The sequence below is a fragment of the Monodon monoceros genome, unplaced genomic scaffold (genome assembly GCF_005190385.1).
Source record: "Monodon monoceros isolate NGI ecotype Baffin Bay Population unplaced genomic scaffold, NGI_Narwhal_1 Super_Scaffold_7, whole genome shotgun sequence".
In the NCBI taxonomy this organism is placed as follows: Eukaryota; Metazoa; Chordata; class Mammalia; order Artiodactyla; family Monodontidae; genus Monodon; species Monodon monoceros.
In genome coordinates, this window is record NW_021703784.1 from 53095162 (window position 1) to 53118213 (window position 23052).

At 37.0% G+C, this 23052-nt stretch overlaps 1 protein-coding gene and 1 non-coding gene across 2 annotated transcripts in view; both read left to right on the forward strand.

The window, feature by feature from the left end:
- The window catches only part of RSF1 (remodeling and spacing factor 1), a 163189-nt gene that overhangs the window by 138204 nt on the left and 1933 nt on the right, over window positions 1-23052 (forward strand). The window contains exons 8-15 of the mRNA XM_029207839.1: window positions 1837-1941; window positions 3413-3492; window positions 8201-8255; window positions 9438-9547; window positions 15675-15742; window positions 17147-17354; window positions 19024-19244; window positions 21518-21706. Coding sequence (XP_029063672.1) covers window positions 1837-1941; window positions 3413-3492; window positions 8201-8255; window positions 9438-9547; window positions 15675-15742; window positions 17147-17354; window positions 19024-19244; window positions 21518-21706 — 1036 coding nt within the window. The remainder of the gene's footprint in view (window positions 1-1836; window positions 1942-3412; window positions 3493-8200; window positions 8256-9437; window positions 9548-15674; window positions 15743-17146; window positions 17355-19023; window positions 19245-21517; window positions 21707-23052) is intronic.
- Window positions 21334-21406, forward strand: TRNAG-UCC. Its single transcript has one exon. It is a non-coding gene; the product is annotated as a tRNA-Gly (tRNA).

The following is a 23052-nucleotide window of genomic DNA, read 5'->3' on the forward strand; positions in this document are numbered from 1 at the left end:
ATAAAATAATATTCATTAGTTCATTCTGATAAAAATAAATAATTGAATAAACAAAAAAATGGGGTAATGGGGGAGGGACTTGTTTTTTTTTTACAGAAGAATTCCAAATAGCAAATGTTGAGGGCATGAGGAAAACAAAATCACCATTAGAACACCACAGTAATAATTGTTTTGTTTTGTTTTGCTTGTGGGATCTTAGTTCCCAGACCAGGGATCGAACCCACGTCCCAGGCAGTGGAAGCGCAGAGTCCTAACCACTGGACCAGCAGGGAATTCCCAGTAATAATTATTGGAGCAAGATCCACTGATGAGTCCTAAAACTAGTGGGTGAAGCTGTAAGGAAAACCAGGGTATAGCATAACTTCAACATATCTTCCCCCCAAATATTTATTAATTACTGTGGTGATTTTAACTTATCTCTACAAATTCTTTGATACTCCTCTCTTCAGAAAGTGGAGCTTAATTCCCTTCCCCGTGCGTATGGGCTGGAGTTATCACTTTTAATGAGAATAGAGTATAGAAAGTGAAAAGTAACTTTACAGTGATGAAAAACAACAGACACTACTATAACCAAGTGATCAAAGTTAATATCACCAGTAATAAGTCATATTGTACAATTTGAACAGTAAGTTATCAAATTGTTACACTATCATGTACCCCCAGATATGATGTAGTGAGCAGGGCATTTCACCTCTATGGTATTCTCAAAAACCCATAACTTCAGTCTAATCATGAGAAGACATCAGACAAACCCAAACTGAGGGCAGTCTGCATAATATCTGAGTAGTACTCTGCAAAACTGTCAAAGTCATGGAAAGCAAAGAAAGACCAAGAAACTGTTACAGATCAGAGGAAATTAAGAAGAGATGATGAAATGCAGTGTAATATCCTGGGTTGGATCCTAGAATCAAAAAAAGGACAATAGTGGAAAAACTGGTGAAGTCCGAATAATGTCTGTTGTTTAGTTAATAGTTTTATACTGATGTTAATTTCTTAAGTTTTGGTAAATGTACCATGGTTATGTAAGATATTAACGTTAGTGTCCTATCTTGGCAACTCTTCCATAAATCTAAAATTATTTTAAAATAAATGATTTTTTTAAGTTCATGAGTGTGTACCATTTTAAGTTTTAGAGAACTGGTCATCTGAAACTCAAATAGCAAAAAATAATCAGCTTAAGATTAATTATTCGTAGCTTTTTTATTTGAACATAATTGTCCTTAGTGTAGTTCCATTCCTCTCATGTTTGAATTTACATGATAAAAGGAGCCATGAATGTTTCTTACAGATACGTAATTGAAATGCTATTTACAGTGGAAATTATTAGTATTTTAAAAATCCTGTGTGTGGTAGGGAAGTTTATGGTACTTCAGCTATAAAACTCTATTATAAAGAATGTGTTATATTCCTCATGGCGTACAAAAAAAGGATTTTAACTCTAGTTCAGAAAAGACTTGTTATTTTTCACTTAATTTATTAGCTTAACATTTTGGTTTTTTTGGTTCTAAATTTTAAAAAAAAATTATATCTTAGAGGGGAGTTTCCTGGCGGTCCAGTGGTTAGGACTCCGCACTCTCACTGCCAAGGGCTCAGGTTCATTCCCTGGTCAGGGAACTAACATCCCACAAGCTGTGCAGTGAGGCCCCCCCCAAAAAAAAGACGTGTTAGGATCCTAATTATCAGAGCTTTTTTATTATTATGCTATATGCAGATAAAGAGTATAGTATAGTGTATTACTTAGTTTTATGCTAAGAAATATAGAATGTCCTTATTTTAACTTGAGTCATTGAATATTAGTCATAGTTAGGTTGACAATTAATCTGTGGTTTATTTTAGATTCTCCTGTGCGACTCTTGTGACAGTGGATACCACACTGCCTGCCTTCGCCCTCCTCTCATGATCATCCCAGATGGAGAATGGTTCTGTCCCCCTTGCCAACATGTATGATGACCCAGCACAGTTTTATTTTTCCAGTCTTTGATTTTATGTTTAAATTAATAATACTTCTTGACAGCCACTAAACATTTTAATCTTCAATTTGTAGATATTGTTCATCTCTTGTTTAAATTTCTGTGAAATTAGAGACTATTGATAAAAACTACCTTTTAGGGCTTCCCTGGTGGCACAGTGGTTGAGAGTCTGCCTGCCGATGCAGGGGACACGGGTTCGTGCCCCAGTCTGGGAAGATCCCACATGCCGCAGAGCGGCTGGGCCCGTGAGCCATGGCCGCTGAGCCTGTGCATCCGGAGCCTGTGCTCCGCAACGGAAGAGGCCACGACAGTGAGAGGCCCACGTACCGCAAAAAAACCCCAAAAAAACAACTACCTTTTATTAGTATCTTTTAGGTCTTCCCTTTATTTTTTTTCCAAACCAATTCTTAGAAGACCTCTGGGTTTTGTAAAATTATAATCTCTGGTTTATTTTTTCTCACATTCGTTAAACGCACAAAAACCCCCCAAATTAAGATAATATACAAGGGAAGAAATAAGTTTCTTCCTTTTGTTTATCCCTTTGTTTCATTCTCTTTTTCATTTCTGCCTACCTTCTTTTTGTCAGTTTTATAGATGGTATTATGAATTATGCACCATTATAATATTACTATGAATAGAAACATGGATTCTGTTTCTCTCGTATCTCGATTCAGGTGGATTTCTTTTAAAACTGAAGAGCAGGATATTTTTTTTGCATCCAAGAGGTCTTTTCTCTCACAAGCCCAGTCTCATTTTACTTTAAAAATGATGGTGTTGGGACTTCCCTGGCAGTCCAGTGGTTAGGACTCCGCACTTCCACTGCAGGGAGCATGGGTTCGATCCCTGGTTGGGGAACTAAGATGCCGCAAGCCGCACAGTGCAGCCATAAAAAAAAAAAGATGGCCTTTATTGCATTTCTTAGTAAAGTGGAATTTTTTTGGCTTAGCATCACTTTAGCAATTACATTCTTCAGCTCTGTTTTGACCCAGTAACCATGTGGCATGGTTTTGTAAATTTTTTTCCATTCTCTTTTTAAAAAAATAGTGATTGGCACCATTGTATTTTATTGTACATAAACCTTCTTCCTTAAAAATGTCCTAGGATTTAAAAAAATTTTTTAATCACTGTCATGTATATACAGTGAACCAAATGCTATTTTAAACATTGATTACTGCTAGCAAGATAGGCATTGAACATGTTTCTCAGCAAAGCTATAAGTTTCTTTAACATGTGTGTTACTTTAAAGATACCCTGCTCATCTTCAGTTCAATGGATGAACTGAAGCAGCATGTCTTTATTTAATTAAATATAAGGAACATTTCAGTGTTCACTACGTGGCCCCTTATCAGCTCTCAATAGCATGGTATCTGTAGCTAATAGGCAAGAGATAAATGATTGTGGAAAGGTGTGTAAAATGACACTCATCTGTTTTATTTTTTCAGAAACTACTGTGTGAAAAATTAGAGGAACAATTGCAGGATTTGGATGTTGCCTTAAAGAAGAAGGAGCGTGCTGAACGCAGGTATTGTGATATGTGTGTTAATGTTTTACTTGGGAATTTGACCTCAGAATTGTCTTCCAGTATAGACTAATGTGTCTGTCTAAAGCAGGGTTTGGCACACTCTGACCTGTGGGCCAAATATGGCCCGGCTAAGAATGGTTGTTTCTTTTTTAAATGATTAGAAAAAAACCAAAAATTATATGGCATGGCACATGAAAATGGTATATTCTGATTTCATTGTCCATAAATAAAGTTTTATTGGAACATAGCCATGCTCATTTGTTTATATGTTGCCTGTGACTACTTTTGCACTACAGCAGCGGAGTTGAGTAGTTGCAACAGGGACCTTATTACCCAAACCTAATTTATTATCTGTCCTTTTACAGGAAGAGTTTGCCAATCCCTGATCTAAAATGTATATCAGAACCTACTCTGAATAAGTATTGACCCAAGTATTGTGGAGTATATGTAGCTAAGTATGTAGGGAGTACAAGAAAACTGTAAGAACTGGTCTACAGTTTAGTTACCCATGTCATCTCTTTGGGTGGGCAGAATTAACACTGGTGAAATAAAGAGCATTTAAATGCTGAACTGTGTCCTACTGACTGTAAGCAATGCCTCCCTTTTCAATATGCCACTGCAGTGTGGTCTAAAGCAGTTGAAGAAGGCTTCTTGGAGGAGGTAAGATTGGAGTTGAGCTTAATCTTTAAAGGGGGCTCAAAATCAAGACAGTAAGTTTGTATTTATTTATATTTATATGTACCTTTGTTGATTAATCTATTGCTAAACATTCCTTCATTCCTGCTGTGTCCCAAACTGAAGATAAAAGATGAATTAAGACAAAGCTCTTGCTTACCTGGAGCTCACCTTCTACCAGAGGATGCAGATGTATGAACCAGTGATTCAGTAAAGTAGACAAATCGAGGTATATTTAGAGCAATACTAGAACATTGTGGAGGAGCACTTTAGTTCTCCTAGGAGTTGGGGTTATCAGGGAAGTCCTCGGAAGATAACTAGGGGTTATATAGGTGGACATGCAGAGAAAGGATATTTCAGGCAAAGAGCACAGTACAAGCAGAGAGAGTGTAAAAGAGTGGTGGGGGATGAAGCTATAAAGGAAACTGAGGCCAAATTGTGAACAGCTTTGCATAACTGGCTAGGAAATTTGAATTATTCTCTAGAGGCATGGGGGAGCCATCAGAGGAGGGATGTGCATAACCAGAATTTTATTTCAGAAAAAATGCCCTGGTAACAGTAAGAAGAAGGAATTAGAGTTGAGGCTGTTGGAATAAAGTCTGTGAGAGCCAGTGAGGCCTGAACTAGAGCAGTCATCATGATAATACAGTAGAGAGGTTGAAGAGAATTTTCAGAGGATTAATCAGTAGGACTTGATGCCCATCTGAGAAAAATCTAAGCAGTGTCTCCTGATTGCTCCTTCATTTGCTGCTACTTTAACTTTTACCTCCTGTCACATAGTATTCCCCTCAAAACTTTAGTTTGCGTTGAGACAGTCTGCTCATTCCATAGTCCACACACTTTGTGCCAAGTTGAACCTTAAAAATGAGTTCAACTTCTAGATCCTTTTTCCTCTTTACTGCTCACCTTGAGCTCTCTCTGGCTCATGATGTATGCTGCTTAGTTTAAAGGCAAAGTTTATCTCTGAAGTTCACTAGGAGATAAAAGTAGTACTTTTTTTTTAATTGGTTGTCTAAATACCTTTATATTTAGGAACTAACAGTCCTGTATACAGTTATTAGGACTATTTTGATGTACGAACTGCTCCTGTCATAATTTTTGACACTGGAAAAGATCTAACTAAGGATGCTTCAAATTAAATCATAATTAAAAATTAGACTCGGTCTTCCTGCAATCTGCCTGCCCTTCTGAGAAATGAGTTCATGTTCTGAAGCTGATCTGACTTAGCAGTGTAGATAGCTAATAGGCTCACCCTTTAAGGACTTGGAAGAAAGTAGATTCTCTCTAAAAGCCAAGAATGTAAACCACTAAGAGTTTGTCTCATACTCACATTATATCCGTTTATTCTTTGGAGGCCTGTGATGCTTGTACATTTTCTGTGTGGAAAGATTGGTGAACGTATATTTTACTCTTGCCTCACACACTTTAGAATATGCTGCTGCAGTTAAGAAATACTTTCAGTTTTAGAAATTTATGTTAAAATGTGCCACATTTGTTTATATTATTGGTCTCCCATTTACTAGTTCATCTACTTTCTCTTCTATCCTTGGTAATCCTCTTTACTTAAATGTCATCCTTTAAGAGGACATCTGTTATTGTGCCTTTACATCACACTAAATCCTATACGAGACCACTCTAACAAGGCAAGTTAACTGTTACTGTTGTTTGTGAATTCCCCCAAAAATCTGGTTAACAAAGCTTTCATTATTTATAACTCCTAATATATGTATATATTAGGAGCTCTAAATAGCAAAATATGTATGTTTCTAAAGTAAATAATATATTAACTGTAAATACAGGTGACTTCATCTCTTTTTAAAAGTGAGCATTTTTATTCATCCTGTTTCAAATCTGTGAAATAATTTCTCTAGCATTCATCCTAACAACTTAGAGCCTTGCTTACTGTCTATGTCATAGCGCTAGAGCATCTTTCCCCTTGTTTGTTCTTTTAGTCAACATTTAATGAACATTTATTGAGCACCTGCTTTATGCTGGGCAATGTAATCAACATGAGGTGTATGATATGTGGCTCTACGGTATGGTGGAAAAGAAGGATGTGTCAGTGAGTAATTAGTAACTAGCCAGCAACTGTCTACAGAGCTGGAGCTGTGATGCTCTGTGAAATCTCATGTTTCAGAAGTCCATTCAGCTGATATGTAAATGTCCCTTCCTGGACTTCGTGCCAGAAATTATTGGGAATTCAAATAGCTATGTACTTCCAAAGTACTGTTACTAGTGCTTTGCTAGCAGAGAGTTGGATTTAATCAGGGTTGGAATTTTCCAGGTAATATAACAGAGGGAAGGAGAGAAAGAGACAAGGAATTTGGGAGTGTATGCAAAGGAGTATTTGTAATGATGGACCATGGAGTCTAAGCCAGGTAAGGGGGAAAGTAAGGACACAAAGGGAGTGCCGGACAGTGAAAAAAGGGTAGGGTCAATGGATAGAGGTCCCACTGGAGTCAGGGAATGGTTGAAATCAGTGTAACAGAGGGAGTGAGCTGGAAAGTGAGTCAGTAGAAGTCAGAGAACAGGTTCCTTGAAATTGAAATTTTAGAAAGCGTGTGGTTATTGGTAATAATAAGGTCTGGGCCCAATATGATCATTGAGCTAGGTGGTGAGATAGAATGGAAGATGTGACTTTCCATAAGATTACTGAGCAAGAGAATGCCTTGATGAGAAATCATACCTACCTTCAAGATCTTACTCAGATATTACCACCTATTTAAAGCCTTCCCGAGTTTCTCAGCTCTTCAGAGAAAATCCATTCCTTTTTCTCATTTCCATTATACCTGTTCATAATGGACTACAGTTAGTTGTTAAATAATTGTGAGGGCAAGAACTATGTCTCACTTACCTGTCAATTTCCAAGCCTGACACAAGTCAAGACCTAACATGGAACAAGTGTTTTTTCCGTTGAGTTGAGAAGAGAAATAATGGTCAAGTGAAAATAGAGCTTTTGAGGAAACTGATACCACAATAAACTTGGTTAATGTAAAGAGGGACATGTCAAACATATTTAATAACAGAGAGCTGAAGTTTTGAATTATCCACGTAGCCTTTCCTATTAATTTCAGCTAGTACTGTTCTTCCTTTCCTAGTTTTTAGTTCATTAACTGTACTAATTTTTTTTAAAGTTTTGATTAAAATAACTTTATTTTCTTACATGCCAGTTTTATTTAATAGCTTCATAACCCATCTCTTAAAAAGACTATAAAATTCTTGTTAACCCAGGGTTTATGGGGCAGTAAAGGCTGTGTTCTAAAGGACCCACACAACTGGATCATTAATGTCCTATATGGGACATCACAAATAAAGGGAGGAAGAGTGGTTACTATTTCTGTTTAGTTGAACATACACTGGCACATATGTAAAAGCTCAGCTGTTCTTGGTGTATTTGAATTAACTTTGGGAGAACCAGAGAAAGCTTCTGTTCTGTATAGCAATTCGTTGTGTAAAATTTGTTGAATTAAAATCAACAAAGATTTCTTTGAAATGAAACTCTATGTCATTAGTGCCCATAAATCCACATTTTCTGGAGAAGTCTTAACTGGCTCTGAAGATATCTTTGTTGTAAGCATCCTAGGGTGCAGAGACATATGGCTGTATTGCTGGTTTTCTTCTCTGCAAACAAGAAGTGGATGGTCTTAGAATCATTCACATACGATATTACTGAGAACTTCCAGCATAACAAAGATCCAGTTTGTCCAGAGTTGGTGTTCCATCTAATCACTTCATCAGTGAGTCACAAGCATGACTCCTTTCATCAAATTTCATTGTCTGTTTCACTTACAGGTTTTATTTTACCTGGCATAAGTCACTTCTAAAGCTAAGTTTTCATACCTTTAGGAAGTTTTGTGCCTGCCACAGATACCAATATTATAAGTTTCATGGATAATAACTAACATGTCTGTGACCTAGCTTCTGCTGTTACCATGAATCATAATTTTAGTATTATCTGTGTTAGTAATGTTTTCATAACAATTTTATTTTTAGCAAATCTCACTTTGTGTGCTTTTTTGTTTTTTACTTAAAGGAAAGAACGCTTGGTGTATGTGGGTATCAGTATTGAAAACATCATTCCTCCACAAGTAAGTTTCTGGTTTATAGTATTTTTAAAGAGGAGACTGCCAAAATTGTTCTAAAATTTAACTCACTTTATGTAATATGAGTGGTTTTAAATATATAGTATACCTATTTTATTAAAAATGAAAATTTAGCACCTTAAAGAAATCACCCAGGGCTTCCCTGGTGGCGCAGTGGTTGAGAGTCCGCCTGCCGATGCAGGGGACACGGGCTCGTGCCCCGGTCCGGGAAGATCCCACATGCCATGGAGCGGCTGGGCCTGTGAGCCATGGCTGCTGAGCCTGCGCGTCCGGAGCCTGTGCTCCGCAACGGGAGAGGCCACAACAGTGAGAGGCCCACATACCACACACACACAAAAAAGAAATCACCCATTTCCCTCATGATTAAAATTATGTGTATGCAGATAGCCCCAAAATGTAATGTCACATCCAAACCAAGTTTAAAGCTCACCCCACGGAGTTTATGTTCTATTTTTTTTTTTTTTGTACCCTAAATTGGGTGATTCGTTTTTAGCTTCTTTATGTGCTATTTATGTGAAGTGACTAAAAAATAGTTCAGGGAGATTTGGTTTTTAATTCCCTGCTTTGGGGGTTATCAGAAACTTCAATTTGTGTTCTTACAGTTCAGTTTCTTTGAAGGGATACCATTGTTTTGCAGTTATTAATCTAATTTATAATTGAGAAAGCTATCTCATGAGTGAAAGTATATGTAACATGATATTCATTTGAAATGAAGAAATTTTCTTAGTTTCATATGCAGTTTCATTCAGGCTTAATTAAATCACACACTGAAATAACCTGTCTTGGTTAGTTATTTTTCTGGAGCACCTTGCCCCTTTCTTCTTCTAAACCCATTATTTCATTTATTCAGCATATCTTTTGATTTACGTGTGTTAAGTTTCATTATCGGTGGATAGACTTCATCATGATTGTTTTAAAAGAGGTAATTATAAACTCACAAAAGCATAAGTTTAATACAGAAGTGTTTTCATTCTTTGATCACCAATATTCTTTTTAATCTCTGTACTTAGTGTTGCCATGTTTATTCAGTTTTATGGGAATCATTTCACTTTTTTTAAACCTTTCACATGTGCTGCCTAGATGGACATTAGAAAGCTATTAATTCCAAGGAACTTTGTTCTGTTGTGATTAATAACCTATATACTTATTATCATATTTTTAAATCAGGAGCCAGATTTTTCTGAAGATCATGAAGAAAAGAAAAAAGATTCCAAAAAATCCAAAGCAAACTTGCTTGAAAGGAGGTCAACAAGAACACGGAAATGTATAAGTTATAGGTATGAAATCTGTGAGAATGAAGGAGTGGAAAATGTTTTTGAAACAACCTGACCCCAAAGTATATGCTTTTCCCATTACAATGACAGTGATGATTAGAAATTGTATATATATTTCTTACTTACCGTCTTTAGAATCATAGAATTTTAGAGCAGCCAACATCATCTTTTCCAAATGTAATTTGCTCGTGTTATCCTCTTCTGTTTAACATACTTTGTCCAATTTCTGTAGCTCTGGGGATAAAAACCGATGCCTTTAACAAGGCCCACAGGCACTGCATAGCCTGCCTTGCACTTAGCCTTTCAGCTCCACCTCATCCACATTTTCCCTTACTCTCTCAGCTTAGCCACACTGTCTTCTTTCGGTCCCTTTGTGTAGACTGTTTACTTGAATTTCCCTCCTGTTTTTTACCTTGTTAACAGTCCTCTCTTAATCAAACCCCTCTATATATGCCCTCATAGCAACCAGTTTTTTTTCTTGAAAGTACTTCTATATTTGTAACAATCGTGATTTTAATTTTTTGATTAATATTGCTCTCCCGCACTATACTGTTAACATGAAGGTAAGTACCATGTCCGTGTTATGCATCCCTCTGTTCTTTACAGCTAGCATAGTGCTCCATCAGTGCCTATTGAGAGACTCAATAAATATAGTCTGGTTTACCATCTGCCACCAGAAATATCAGAGAGAGATTTTTCCATAGTCACTCTGTTAGTAGCTAAACCTAGACTAAAACATTATCTCCTAATTGTTTGTTCGTCTAGTGTTCTTTCCACGAAACCACCCTGTCTCACTCAAATAATAAATAAATGATATTTTAATTATTTTAGACCATTGTTAAACAACACCAAAACAATCTTTTAACTTGAATAACTGGAGATGGAAAACAGAGTTGATTTTATAGAACTTTAAGCTTGTTTCCTGTTTATAAACTTTTGTCAGTGATCATGAAAGAGTTCCCCTTGTGTAGTTTCTGTTGTTATTGTTAAAACTTTATTTTGGGTTGGCCGAAAAGTTTGTTTGGGTTTTTCCATAAACCGTTATAAATAAAATAAAATGCAGTAGGATCAGTAAGAGTAAAATCCTTAATATTTAGGGGAATGGCGTCCATCTTATTCCTTAAAAAAAAAAACTTTGAAAAAGTACCGTTTTTTAATAAAATCATTAAAACTAGTGAAGTCAAAACCTACTAATGGAAAGTGCAAGTGTTAAAGTCAATTCTACTAAAACACAACAAATGCATTCCTAAAAATTGCCATTGTGTGCAAAATTGCACAAAAACTATAGGGATTATGGGAAATATGGAGTTAGGGTCACACACTCAAAAACTTCATTAGTGACACATTAAAAAAAAAAGATAACAATGGGAGTACCATTTGACACATCTTAAGTGGTTAAGAAATAACAAGTACTACAATAAATATGACATTTTATGTTGAAAAAAGACGTGAAGCTTGTCTGTGGAAGTGATTGTGAGGAGAGTTGCAGTTTGTAAATTGTTGTGTAGTGGTAGAAGGAGAGTTATTTGAAATCAGCCAGAAAGTTGTAATACCAGATGCAGATGGCTCTAGCTTATAACACACATGATGAGCTTGGGTAGCTGGTAAATATTTGTAAGGTGTGTGCACGTGTTTGTTTTGTGTATTCCTACACAGCTGGTGCAGTTTTCTACATTTACCTAGTGTTTCTCACAAGGAAAATTATATATAAGCAAGTATGAAATACATGTTATGCTTGAATTATTTCCTAATATATCAGTTATGTTGGAACAAATTTACATTATCAGAACAAGCATCATAGGGGAACTGTATTGTCTTTCAATCCTGATGTAATTGTGGTTTTCAATGGGAGAAGAAATTTGTTTTATTAGCATTTCATCTTGGGTATATACCCAGAAGTGGGATTGCTGGATCATATGGTAGTTCTGTTTTTGTTTTTTTTGAGGAACCGCCATGCTGTTTTCCATGGCAGCTGCACCATTTTCCATTCCCACCAGCAGTGTACAGGGTTTCTGGGTTCTCCACGTCCTTGCCAACACTTGTCTGCTTTTGTTTTTTTCATGGCGGCCATCCTAGCAGATGTGAGGTGATGTCTTATGATTTTGATTTGCATTTCCTTGATGGTTGGTGATGTTGAGCATCTTTTCATGTGCTTGTTGTGCATTTGTATGTCTCTTCTCAGTTTTTCTTTTTTCCTTCTGCTTGTTAGTAATTTTTTCTTTTTCTTTTTCTTTTTTTTTTTTCGGTACGCGGGCCTCTCACTGCTGTGGCCTCTCCCATTGCAGAGCACAGGCTCCCAACGCGCAGGCTCAGCGGTCATGGCTTACGGGCCCAGCCGCTCCGCGGCATATGGGATCTTCCCGGACCAGGGCACGAACCCGTGTCCCCTGCATCGGCAGGCGGACTCTCAACCACTGTGCCACCAGGGAAGCCCCTAATATATTTTTTTTAAGTTTTATTCGTCATATTCAAGCTCTAATAAATACACCTAGAATTTACTTTGTACATGGGTTGCAATGGGACTGTTGTGAGGGTAAAATCTAAAGCACTTAATATATCAACACAGAAAAGAAACCCTCCCCCCCAAAAAAAATTTCATCACTACTATCATTTAATAATTGTTTATCGGATTCTTATAGCTCCTAACAGAGGATGATGTCAAAGTTGACTGGAAGGAGCATTGGATTGGGGGCCAGAAGACTTCAGATTATAGCCCTCACCACGCCACTAATTAGCCATGTATCTTTGAGTGGTTGGTCCATTTCCCTGGGTCTTGGTTGACATACCTATGATGGTGAACTAACCCAGATGATCCCTTCAGCTTAAAATTATATAACAGTAATATAAACTATGTTTTTTATCATAATATGTATTGTGTGATTCATTTATTTATACCCTGCCTAGTTCCCAAAAGGAGGTAAGGAAGATACATATTCTTATGTAAGGAGCAACTTTTTAAGTATAACACCAAACACAGAAAAAATAGTGAAAAGGAACTTTGATTATATAAAATTAAGAAAGACTCAGACAAAAAGCACTTACAAAAGAAAATGTTTGGTTGCAAAGGAATTTTGTAAAGGAGTTAAAATTCAAAAGGAATGGCTTATGAGTTTTTAAAATAACAGTGAGTATATAGTTTTTTTCATAGTGGAAATAGTTTTTCCACATGGTGTCTGCAAAGACTGTTGCATACTTCAGACATTAACATTTCTGAAGAAAAGGATAAAAAGCCATTTTTGTTAGGAAATCAGTTCCTTAAGAAAAATTAAGTTTCCATGTATTTTGAAGACTAGAACTAGACAGCATGATTTGTGTTTGTTTATTTGAGAGGGATGCTGACTGGGGATGGGATGGGCACATATTTGTAATGATAGCAGGACAAAATGTCAGTTTTCCTGTCTCAAAACTTGAAAAAATAAGCAAAGGTTAAAGGGGAAATACACTTTGGGGACTTCCCTGGTGGTCCAGTGGTTTAGACTCAGCACTTCCACTGCAGGGAGCATTGGTTTGATCCCTGGTTGGGGAACTAAGATCCCGCATGCCACGGCGTGGCCCAAAAAAAGGGGGGGGTGAGGAATATACTTTGGATAGCAATAACTGCAACATATGACAAAGATGTTAAAATCTTTAATGCATAAAAAGCTCTTACAGATCTGTAAGGAAAGATGAATATACTGGCTAGTAAAATGGAGAAAGGACACAAACCAGTACTTGCGAATGAAAAAGTAAAAATGACCAGTAAACATGAAAATAATATTGGCTTTACTGGGTATTCAAATTAAAATTAAGGAACAAAATAATTTTGTTTTTCCGTATTAGCAAAAAAATCTTAACGGTAAAATTCACTTCATGGTTGTATTTTAAATTGCTACAACCCTTGAAGAACAATTTGTATGCCTTTAAGCCAACAATTTTATTTGTAGCAAGAATACCAGGAACAAACCTATAATCCAACAAAATCTCATAGTGGAACCAAGGGGCATCTCACCAAACAAAAGAAAAGATAGAGTTATGAAAAGATACTGAGGAATGGTAGAGTTTAGGTGAAATTTAAATGAAGAGTAAGGCTCAAAGCAAAGCAGGACTGTGAAAGGGTCAGTATCATATGTGTACGGCATGGTAGACAAAGGGTCCTATTTACTTGAAAACAATGAAGATAGAGTGTGGAGTGTTGTGTCCAACCCCTTATCCAAACTCTGAATCTGGAATGTAAATCAAGGCTGCTTATTTGTGTTAAAACTGACTTAGATCCTCTAGGCAGGGGTGGGTGTTTCATTCTTAGTGCTATAATTTCCTTTGTCCAAGGATTCTGATGGTCTCTGAATTTAGAAAACAGAGTGTCTCAGTAAGAAAGTAGTAGTGGCTCAAAGAAATAGATTGTTATGGCACTTTACAGCTGCATCTTGTCCTTCGGAGAAATCCTGTTTTCCATTAACTTTATATCTGGCTATATCTGAATCTGTTATTCTAGCCTGATGAATAGATACACAGATTTTTACTTTCTCAGAATTTATCTTAAGGAAAAGCTAAGCTATATCTATAAGAATGTTTTTCATAGCATTGTTTATAATCATGAAAAAATTGGAAGTAAACTGTTGCATGTAAAAATATGTAGAAGAAGAGTTCTTAACCTGAAACTTGTGAATCCTCTGAAATTATATGTAAAATGTTATGTTTGTGTAGTTATATTTTCCTAGAGAGGAAATCTATAGCTGTAATGAGCTTCTCAACTCAAAAGGCAAAATATTTGGCTATTAGTCATTGTTTTTTTTTTTAAGGATTTTTGATTTTATTCTTTTTTTCTTTTTGGCTGCGTTGGGTCTTCGTTGCAGTGTGCGGGCTTCTCATTGTGGTGGTTTCTCTTGTTGCGGAGCACGGGCTCTAGGCTCGCGGGCTTCAGTAGTTGTGGCGCATGGGCTCAGTAGTTGTGGCTCGCGGGCTCCAGAGCACAGGCTCAGTAGTTGTGGCACACGGGCTTAATTGCTTTGCAGGACATGGGATCTTCCTGGACCAGGGATCAAACCCGTGTCCCCTGCGTTGGCAGGCAGATTCTTAACCACTGCGCCACCAGGGAAGTCCTGGCTATTGGTCTTAACTCTGTTGTTAATCACTGTGTAACTTTAATCCAATGCTGTCCAATTTACCGTGGTTATGGAAATGTTCTGTTACTTTGCTGTCCAGTATGGCAATCAGTAGTCATATGTCACTGTTGAGCACTTGAAATGTGGCTAGTGAGGAACAGCATTTTTTAGTTTAATTATTTTAAATATAAATAGCCACATGTGGCTAGTAATTACCATATTTACATGATCTTCAAGTCACTTTTTCTTTTGGTCACCTCAGTTCTAAAGTGAAAGGAGTTTTGTATGTGAATAAATCTTAGGAATCATCTAGTCTTGGTTTTTTGCTTTAAGTTGGAGGAAATAGCCCTTGTGAGATAAAGTATGTTTACCTAGTTTTAAAATTCTGACCATCTGTATATGAATTTCAGTAATAATAATAATAATATAATCTTTAATAACAACAGTAGTATACTTCTCACACTTAGTATTATTTCTGGAACACAGATTTTGTTCAGTTTACCTTGTCATATGATTTGTATAATCGGGTTGGCCTGTGGGCCAATCCAGCTCACTGCCAGTTTGTGTATAGCACGTGACCTAGGAGTGGTTTTTACATTTATAAATGGTTGAAAAAAGAACCAGAAGGATAAAATTATTTGGAAATTACATGAAATTCAAATCACAGTGTCTATAAATAAAGTTATATTGGAACACAGCTACTTTTCATTCACTTATATTGTCTGTGGCTGATTTTGCACTACAATGGCAGAGTTGAGTAGTTACGACAGAGATTGTACAGTCTACAAAGCCCATTACAAAAATATTTGTTGCTGCCTGGTATAGGTGATCTTTGAAAATGAAGAACAACTTAGAATTAGATACTGATTTACAAAACTCTGTTTTACCAAAGAAATTGAGGTTAACAGGACTGAGGTGGTCTAATCCAAGTCCCACAGCCCCAGAGTAGCAGAGAGCAGTTTCACATTCAGCCCTTTTTTACTTCAGAGGCAATTTTCCTAACCCATATGCCAGGACAGGCTGTAATGTGATTGTTGTATGTATTTTAGATTTGATGAGTTTGACGAAGCAATTGATGAAGCTATAGAAGATGATATTAAAGAGGCTGATGGAGGAGGTATGTGTTTATCATTCTCTCTTTTTCATCTAACTCGGCCAATATGTTAACTAAAATGCCCTGATTAGAAGCAGTGAGCAAGCATATTTTCTTATTCTCCTCAGTATGTATCACGATCACTACTGATGTTAACTGTCTGAGACTGAAAATAATCTCTGGACACGGTGTCAATGTATAGACTCAGAGCTTCTAATTATGTTAAAAGTAGTATTATTTTGTAATCTGATATGAAACATAAATGTTCCTCCCTAGGTTAAATGTTCTTCCCTAGATTAAAAAATTTTCTTCTGCTTCCAAACAGAAAACTTTGCAGTTGTCTTTCCATTTTTAGATCACTGCTGCTACAAAGTCACAAAAATTGTGGATAATCAGAATCTAAATGATTGCTTTAAATTAAAAATCAATTTATTAATTTCATAGTCTTCAATGGGTGACATTAAAATAGAAGAATTTGAAGATAATTTAATTAAAGAGCTATGTAGGAAATCACCAGTGCTCCAGTGTTATTATGAAAGCTCTAGAAAGGATTAATAATAAGTAGGCTGTTTGTAGTAAAACTGAAGAAGTCACTAGCTTTTCCAGACATGTGTGCCTTATGTATATCTTTGCTGCTAAATTCTCACTTTCTCTGCCCTGCAAACACAGTTTAAAAAAAAAATTTAAAAATGGATTGGCCTCTTTCTAAAGCCACATCCAAAAGACAGCTTTCAAGAAGAGATTCTTTTTTTTTTTTTAATTTATTTTTTACTTTTTGCTGTGTTGGGTCTTCATTTCTGTGCGAGGGCTTTCTCTAGTTGTGGCAAGGGGGGCCACTCTTCATTGCGGTGCGCGGGCCTCTCACTATTGCGGCCTCTCTTGTTGCGGAGCACAGGCTCCAGACGCACAGGCTCAGTAGTTGTGGCTCACGGACCTAGTTGCTCTGTGGCATGTGGGATCTTCCCAGACCAGGGCTCGAACTCGTGTCCCCTGCATTAGCAGACAGATTCTCAACCACTGCACCACCAGGTAAGCCCCAAGAAGAGATTCTTGAGTGACTGCTGATAGGTATGAGGTTTCTTTTTGGGGTGATAAAAATGCTCTGGAATTAGTGGTGATGGTTGCACAACTTCGTGACTATACTAAAAACCTATGAATTATACACTTTAAAAGGGTGAATATTATGGTACATGAATCATACCAAAATTTTTGAAGAAGCACGTTCTCTACATAGTAAACTTCTATTTAGTAGGATAAACAAAAGAGAGCTCAGTCAGCTAAAGTTGTGAGAAAATTGCATATCTGTAGGAAGAAAATAAATCGAATGAAAATCTGCTAAGGACAATCTGTAGATATTAAAGGGAAGCTTTTAATAAACATATACTTGTCTCTCTCTCACCTGCCCTACACCCTTCCCCCTGGACTCAGGAGTTGGCCGAGGAAAAGATATCTCCACTATCACTGGCCACCGTGGAAAAGATATCTCTACTATTTTGGATGAAGAAAGAAAAGAAAATAAACGACCCCAGAGGGCAGCTGCTGCTCGCCGGAAGAAACGCCGGCGACTAAATGATCTGGACAGTGACAGCAACCTGGATGAAGAAGAGAGTGAGGATGAATTCAAGATCAGTGATGGGTGCGTGGTCTGTCAGTAGATCCCATTCTCTGCGTCCAGGCTTGAACAGGCCTACCAGATAAGCTCGGCCCTGCTCTGATGGAGCTTTTGTCCTTCATGCACATAGACAATCTGTTTTCAGGATACTTGAAACAAATTCAGCGATGCTGATTTTGGTTCTTTCTAGATTAAAACGAAGTTTTATGGGTTGTTTGTTTTTTGGGGGTGGCCCACACGATGCAGCATGTGGGATCTTAGTTCCCCAACTAGGGATCGAACCTGTGCCCCCTGCATTGGGTGTGCCGAGTCTTAACCACTGGACCAGGGAAGGGAAGTCCCTATGCTTGTTGGTTTAATATTCAACATTGTATTTAAATTTCATGAACAGCAGTTAGCATTCATTTGTGGTGTACCTCTGTGCCACCTTCTGCCACCATGACCATGAGAGGTTCCCAGTCAAATGTGAGAAGTGGACAGGTATGAGTATTTAGAAACTATTCTCTGGTGACCCATAGGGGTTTGGGTTGGGGCAAGTAATTCAGTATGGAAGATCAGGAAAGGCTTCCCTGCAGAACAGGTATGGAAAGAATACCACAGAGTTTCTCCTCTCATTGTTTAGTGGAGGAAACAAACATATAAACCACAAAAAAGTCATTCTGCATGATTGCTACTAAAACATAAATCAGGGTACAGAGAAGGGCCAGATCAGTCCAGGGAGGTCAAGGAAAGCCTCAGAGTAGAAATAAAGCTTTATCTGAAATGTGAAGAATGAATTGGGCAGATTGATGAATTTGAGATTAGAAGCAGTGAAGGAAAGAAAGTATTCTAAGCAGAGAAATCCTGTCCAGGGCAGCCAGGCATAAAACGTCATAGAATATTTAGGAAACTGCTGGTGTGTCAGGATAAAAAGAATTGAGGAAGCAGCAGAAAGTGCCCTGCTGGAAATGTGGCCAAGACATAAAAAGGAACCAGATGATGGAGTATTTTGTTTGTCATGCATAAGAATTTGGACTCTTTCCTGAAGATGATGAAAACCCACTGAATGGTTTTAAATACCAGACTAATATGAGGTTTATGTTTTAGAAAGATTCATCCTGGCATTCGTTCGGAGGATTTACTGAGGGGAAATGAGTGTAGAGATTAAAGAGACTTTGGGGAATTGCTGTAGTAGTTTAGATGGGATATGAGAGCCTGAACTGAGAAGAGGTATCAGGTTTGAGATATTATCTTTATGAGATAGACTCGGGAGGAATTAGTCATTGATTAGATGTGAGAAATGAAAAGGGAGAAAGAAATTAGGATAAATACCATGTTTCTGCTTTGAATTACTGGATGGGTGACAGTACCAAATACCAGGCTAGGGAACAGAAGAGAGGAGTAGGTTAGGAAATAATGAGGTCACTTTTGGGCATGTTGAATTTGAGGTATGTGGAGGACTTCCCAAGAGGCCAAAGCAATTTACGTACAAAAATCAGCATCCATTCATGTTCATAACTCCTTCAAAAAAAAGGAGAGGGGGCAAAACATCTCTTCATTTTATAAACAGGGAAACTGATACAGTTAACTGGATATTTTACATTAAACGTTACTTAATAATTCACTGGACTTGTTAGAATTTGAACTCAGAACTCAAAAACGGGTTCACGGTTTTAAGTGTACCATCATAATTCATTTGGTTTCTCTTGGACAGATCTCAAGATGAGTTTGTAGTATCTGATGAGAACCCAGATGAAAGTGAAGAAGACCCACCATCTAATGACGACAGCGACACTGATTTCTGTAGCCGAAGACTAAGGCGACATCCCTCCCGGCCAATGAGGCAAAGCAGGCGTTTGCGGAGAAAGACTCCAAAGAAAAAGTACTCCGATGATGATGAAGAGGAGGAATCTGAGGAGAACAGTAGAGACTCTGGTAAAAATAATTTGTATCCACATCTCACCAAGTCAGTAAATTCTTATGACTTCTGGAATTAAGATTTCTTAAAATAAAATTCCATTCAATTGTAATATAAGCTTTCTGATGAAACTTTGAGTTCTATTCTTATGATTCACCAGTAATTAAATCTTTCACATAAAGCACATCTGAGAAGATAGATACAGATGGATATGTTAACTTCATGCCAGACTCATTTAGGATTGTGTTGAATCCTTTTGGTGCCAAGTGTTTCCATGCCTAGACTTTACCTTCATAGTGTTTCTTGGGAATCATTCTTAATAATCTGAGAACATTTTTCTCAGATGTCCAGCTATTAGAGAAAGATCACCAATTATCTCTAACATTTAGATCATGATCAGTGATTATGATTGTTTTTATAAATTATCAGTGGTTGATGTTATTATAGCTTATGCTTATCTCTATTAACTAAATAAATAGTGAGAGGCACAGCAGGTAAAAAAACAGATAGGAGTGCTTTATGGGATTGGCAGATAGGTAGCTGTCGTCTTACTGAGGAAGTGCCACAGACAGGAGACAGGGTTATATCCCCAACTTGGGCCAGGCTTGTGGAGTTCTACATAACTACAGTATAATATCAGAATCAGGAATTTTATTGATAAAATACTATTATCTAATCAACAGTATACATTCAAATTTTATCAGGTGTCCCAATGTTGTCCTTTATATAAACATCTTTTCCTGGTCAAGTATATAGTTCAGGATTACATATTGCATTTATTCATGTCTCTTTAGTCTCCTTTAATCTGTAATATTCCTCAAACTCTGTTGACTGTAGCATTTTTGAAAAATACACACTAGTTATTTTGTAAAACATACCTCATTTGGGTTTTTGTATCCTCGTGATTAGATTCTAGTTATACATTTTTGGCAGAGTTAATGTATGTCCTCCAGGTCTATTATTTTCCCTTTGTAATTAATAAATAATTCATAGGAAGATATTCTGAGACTGTAAATATCCTGTTCCTTATCAGATGTTTCACCCACTAGCTTTAGCATTTATTCATGAGTTTTCTAACTCCTTCCTTCCTTTTATATTTAATACTTGGTGTTCTGTAAGGAAGAGCTTTCTCTTCTCCCCTATATATTTATTTCTTTGTATCAGTGTGGACTTACAGATTCTTATTTCAGTCGGTGGATATGATATGTTACCATCACTATTTTGATACACTTTGCCCTAGATTTGGCCAGTGGGGACCCCTTTAAACTACTGGCTAGCTGTTTTGAAATATTTGAAATCCATTAGAAAACAAAGCTAGGTATGATGATTCAGTGGAATTTGTTAGCATTCCTGAAAAACTGCTCTGACACAATGCCATAGTGTGACTTTGGTTTATTGATCAGAGGTGACATGACAAGAATAGTGCTATTTAGCAGTGCTTTGAAAGTTAAAGTAGTCCCATGAGCTGTATTTAGCAGATTTTAATTCCGCATGGAAAAAAGGCAAAAATATAACTCCAGTTCTGTACTTATTTGAAACAGGCTCATCAGTTTTTTGTGGTTAGAAAGTTTAACCTCTGCAGTACATTGTGAAGCTATGACTGTAGCCATACAGCTACATATATATAGAAATAGCAGATTATCATGAGGCAAAATAGTAACTATCCACCAAGAAGAGCAGTTGTGGCAGCCATGCAGCTCACTGGGTAGCTCTAGGTTGTATGAGATAAGGATTATGTAAAAAGGGTTTTTTTGTTTTTGTTTTTGGTTTTTTTTGGCCGCACCGCAGGATATCAGTTCCGCCACCAGGGATTGAACCCAGGCCCTTGGCAGTGAGAGTGCGGAGTCCTAACCACTGAACCGCCAGGGAATTCCCTGTAAAACATTTTTTAATCTTGAGGATTGACTGCTAATAGGATACATTTGTGAGGTTTGGCATTAAAGCCCCCCCAGATGTACTCATATTATTAAGAAGAAAATGAGAGACATGAAAGTTACTGTTCATTTAAAAGTTATGACTGAACTCTGCCTAATAGCTTTATATTTTTATAACCTAAGCTAACTACTTTTCTATTTAGTGGAATTAAAATTTGTACTTGATGGGACTTCCCTGCTGGTCCAGTGGTTAAGACTCTGCACTTCCAATGCAGGAGTCCCGGGTTCAATCCCTGGGCAGGGAATTAAGATCCCACGTGCTGCATGGCACGGCCAGAAATAAATTTTTTTTAAAAAAATGTGCTTGATTTCTTTTTCCTTTCTCTCTCTTTTTTTTTTTTTTTTTTTTTTAACAGAAAGTGATTTTAGTGATGGTTTTAGTGATGATTTTGTAGAAACTCGTCGAAGGCGGTCAAGGAGGAACCAGAAAAGACAAATTAACTACAAAGAAGATTCAGAAAGTGATGGTTCCCAGAAGAGTTTACGACGTGGTAAAGAAATCAGACGAGTTCACAAGCGTAGGCTTTCCAGCTCAGAGAGTGAAGGTAAGGAATAGCTCTCCAGTTTACAGAAGTTTGGACAAGGCAGCAGTACAAATTATAAAGTGAACTCAGGATGATGATTCTGTACCATTTCTTAGAAATTTAATATAACCCGTAATATCTGTGAGACAAAACCCATTATTTTATGCCTGGTCAACTTATAGTTTAAATAACTGATACTTGATAAGATACTAACTTTTAAGGTCTTCATTGTAATAATTAAATTCTTCATTGAAACTAGAAGAGTATCAGAAAATTATGATCTGAACAAGATTTCTTCTGCTCCCTTATTATTTATGGCCCTCATTTTGAAATAACCTTCTATGTCCTGAATACCTGAACAGTTCCAAACCAAGGGTGCCTACTGTCTCTCTCCACCATAACCGTGAGCTTTAGTTGGTAAACTTTTATTTCTTAATAGCTTTAGCTGTGTCCCATACCAGAAGTACAGGAAAAGATCTAAAATATGAACTTGTGATATCCGTTTAGTCTTTGTAGTTATTCCAGAGTTCTTCCCAAGTTCATTTTAAATGAATCTAACCCTTACCTTCCCCCATTTCTTTTTTATATATTTAATTCTCCATTGTTTATGGTCTGTTTTGAAGATTATTTGCTTTCATAGATCCTTGTCATTTAAGTTTGAGCCCAAGCCAGGAGAGCATGGGAAAAAAATGTTTGGATATGGGAGATTAAAGGAGGGAAGTAAACATCTGGGTGAATGTATATTTATCTTCATGTGTCATTAAAGACAGATATAAATTCATTAATTCAACTATTAAAAATAAATACTTACTGAACTAGTCACTGTCCTCAGCACTGGGAATAGAAGAGTGAAAAGAATAACCAAAAACGTATAACTCTGTCATGTAACTCTTACTTTAGTTGGGGGGAGAGAGACAATAAACATGATAAATGAGCAGAATATATGATATATTAGGTGGAGATAAATGCTACGGAGAAAAGTAAAGGAGAAAAGGAGCGTAGGTGAAATTTCAGATAGGGTACCAAAGGAATGCCTCACTCAGAAGACAACATTTGAGTAAAGACCTGAAAAAAATGTTGATACCCACATGTGATTAGTGGATACCATATTAGATGGTACAGTAAACCATTGTATAGACTTTGGAATTTATTCTGTGTGAGATGAGAAATAATTGGAGGATTTTGAGCAGAGGAGTGATATGATCTGACTTACATTTTAATTTGCTATGGTATCTGTATTATGAGTACATTGAAGGGGACAGGGAGGAAATCTAGGCATCTAGTTGGGAAGTAGACCCATAGGATTTACTACTGGGTTAGATGGGAGAAAGAAAGGAATCACGGATGACTGAGCGATTGGAAGAATA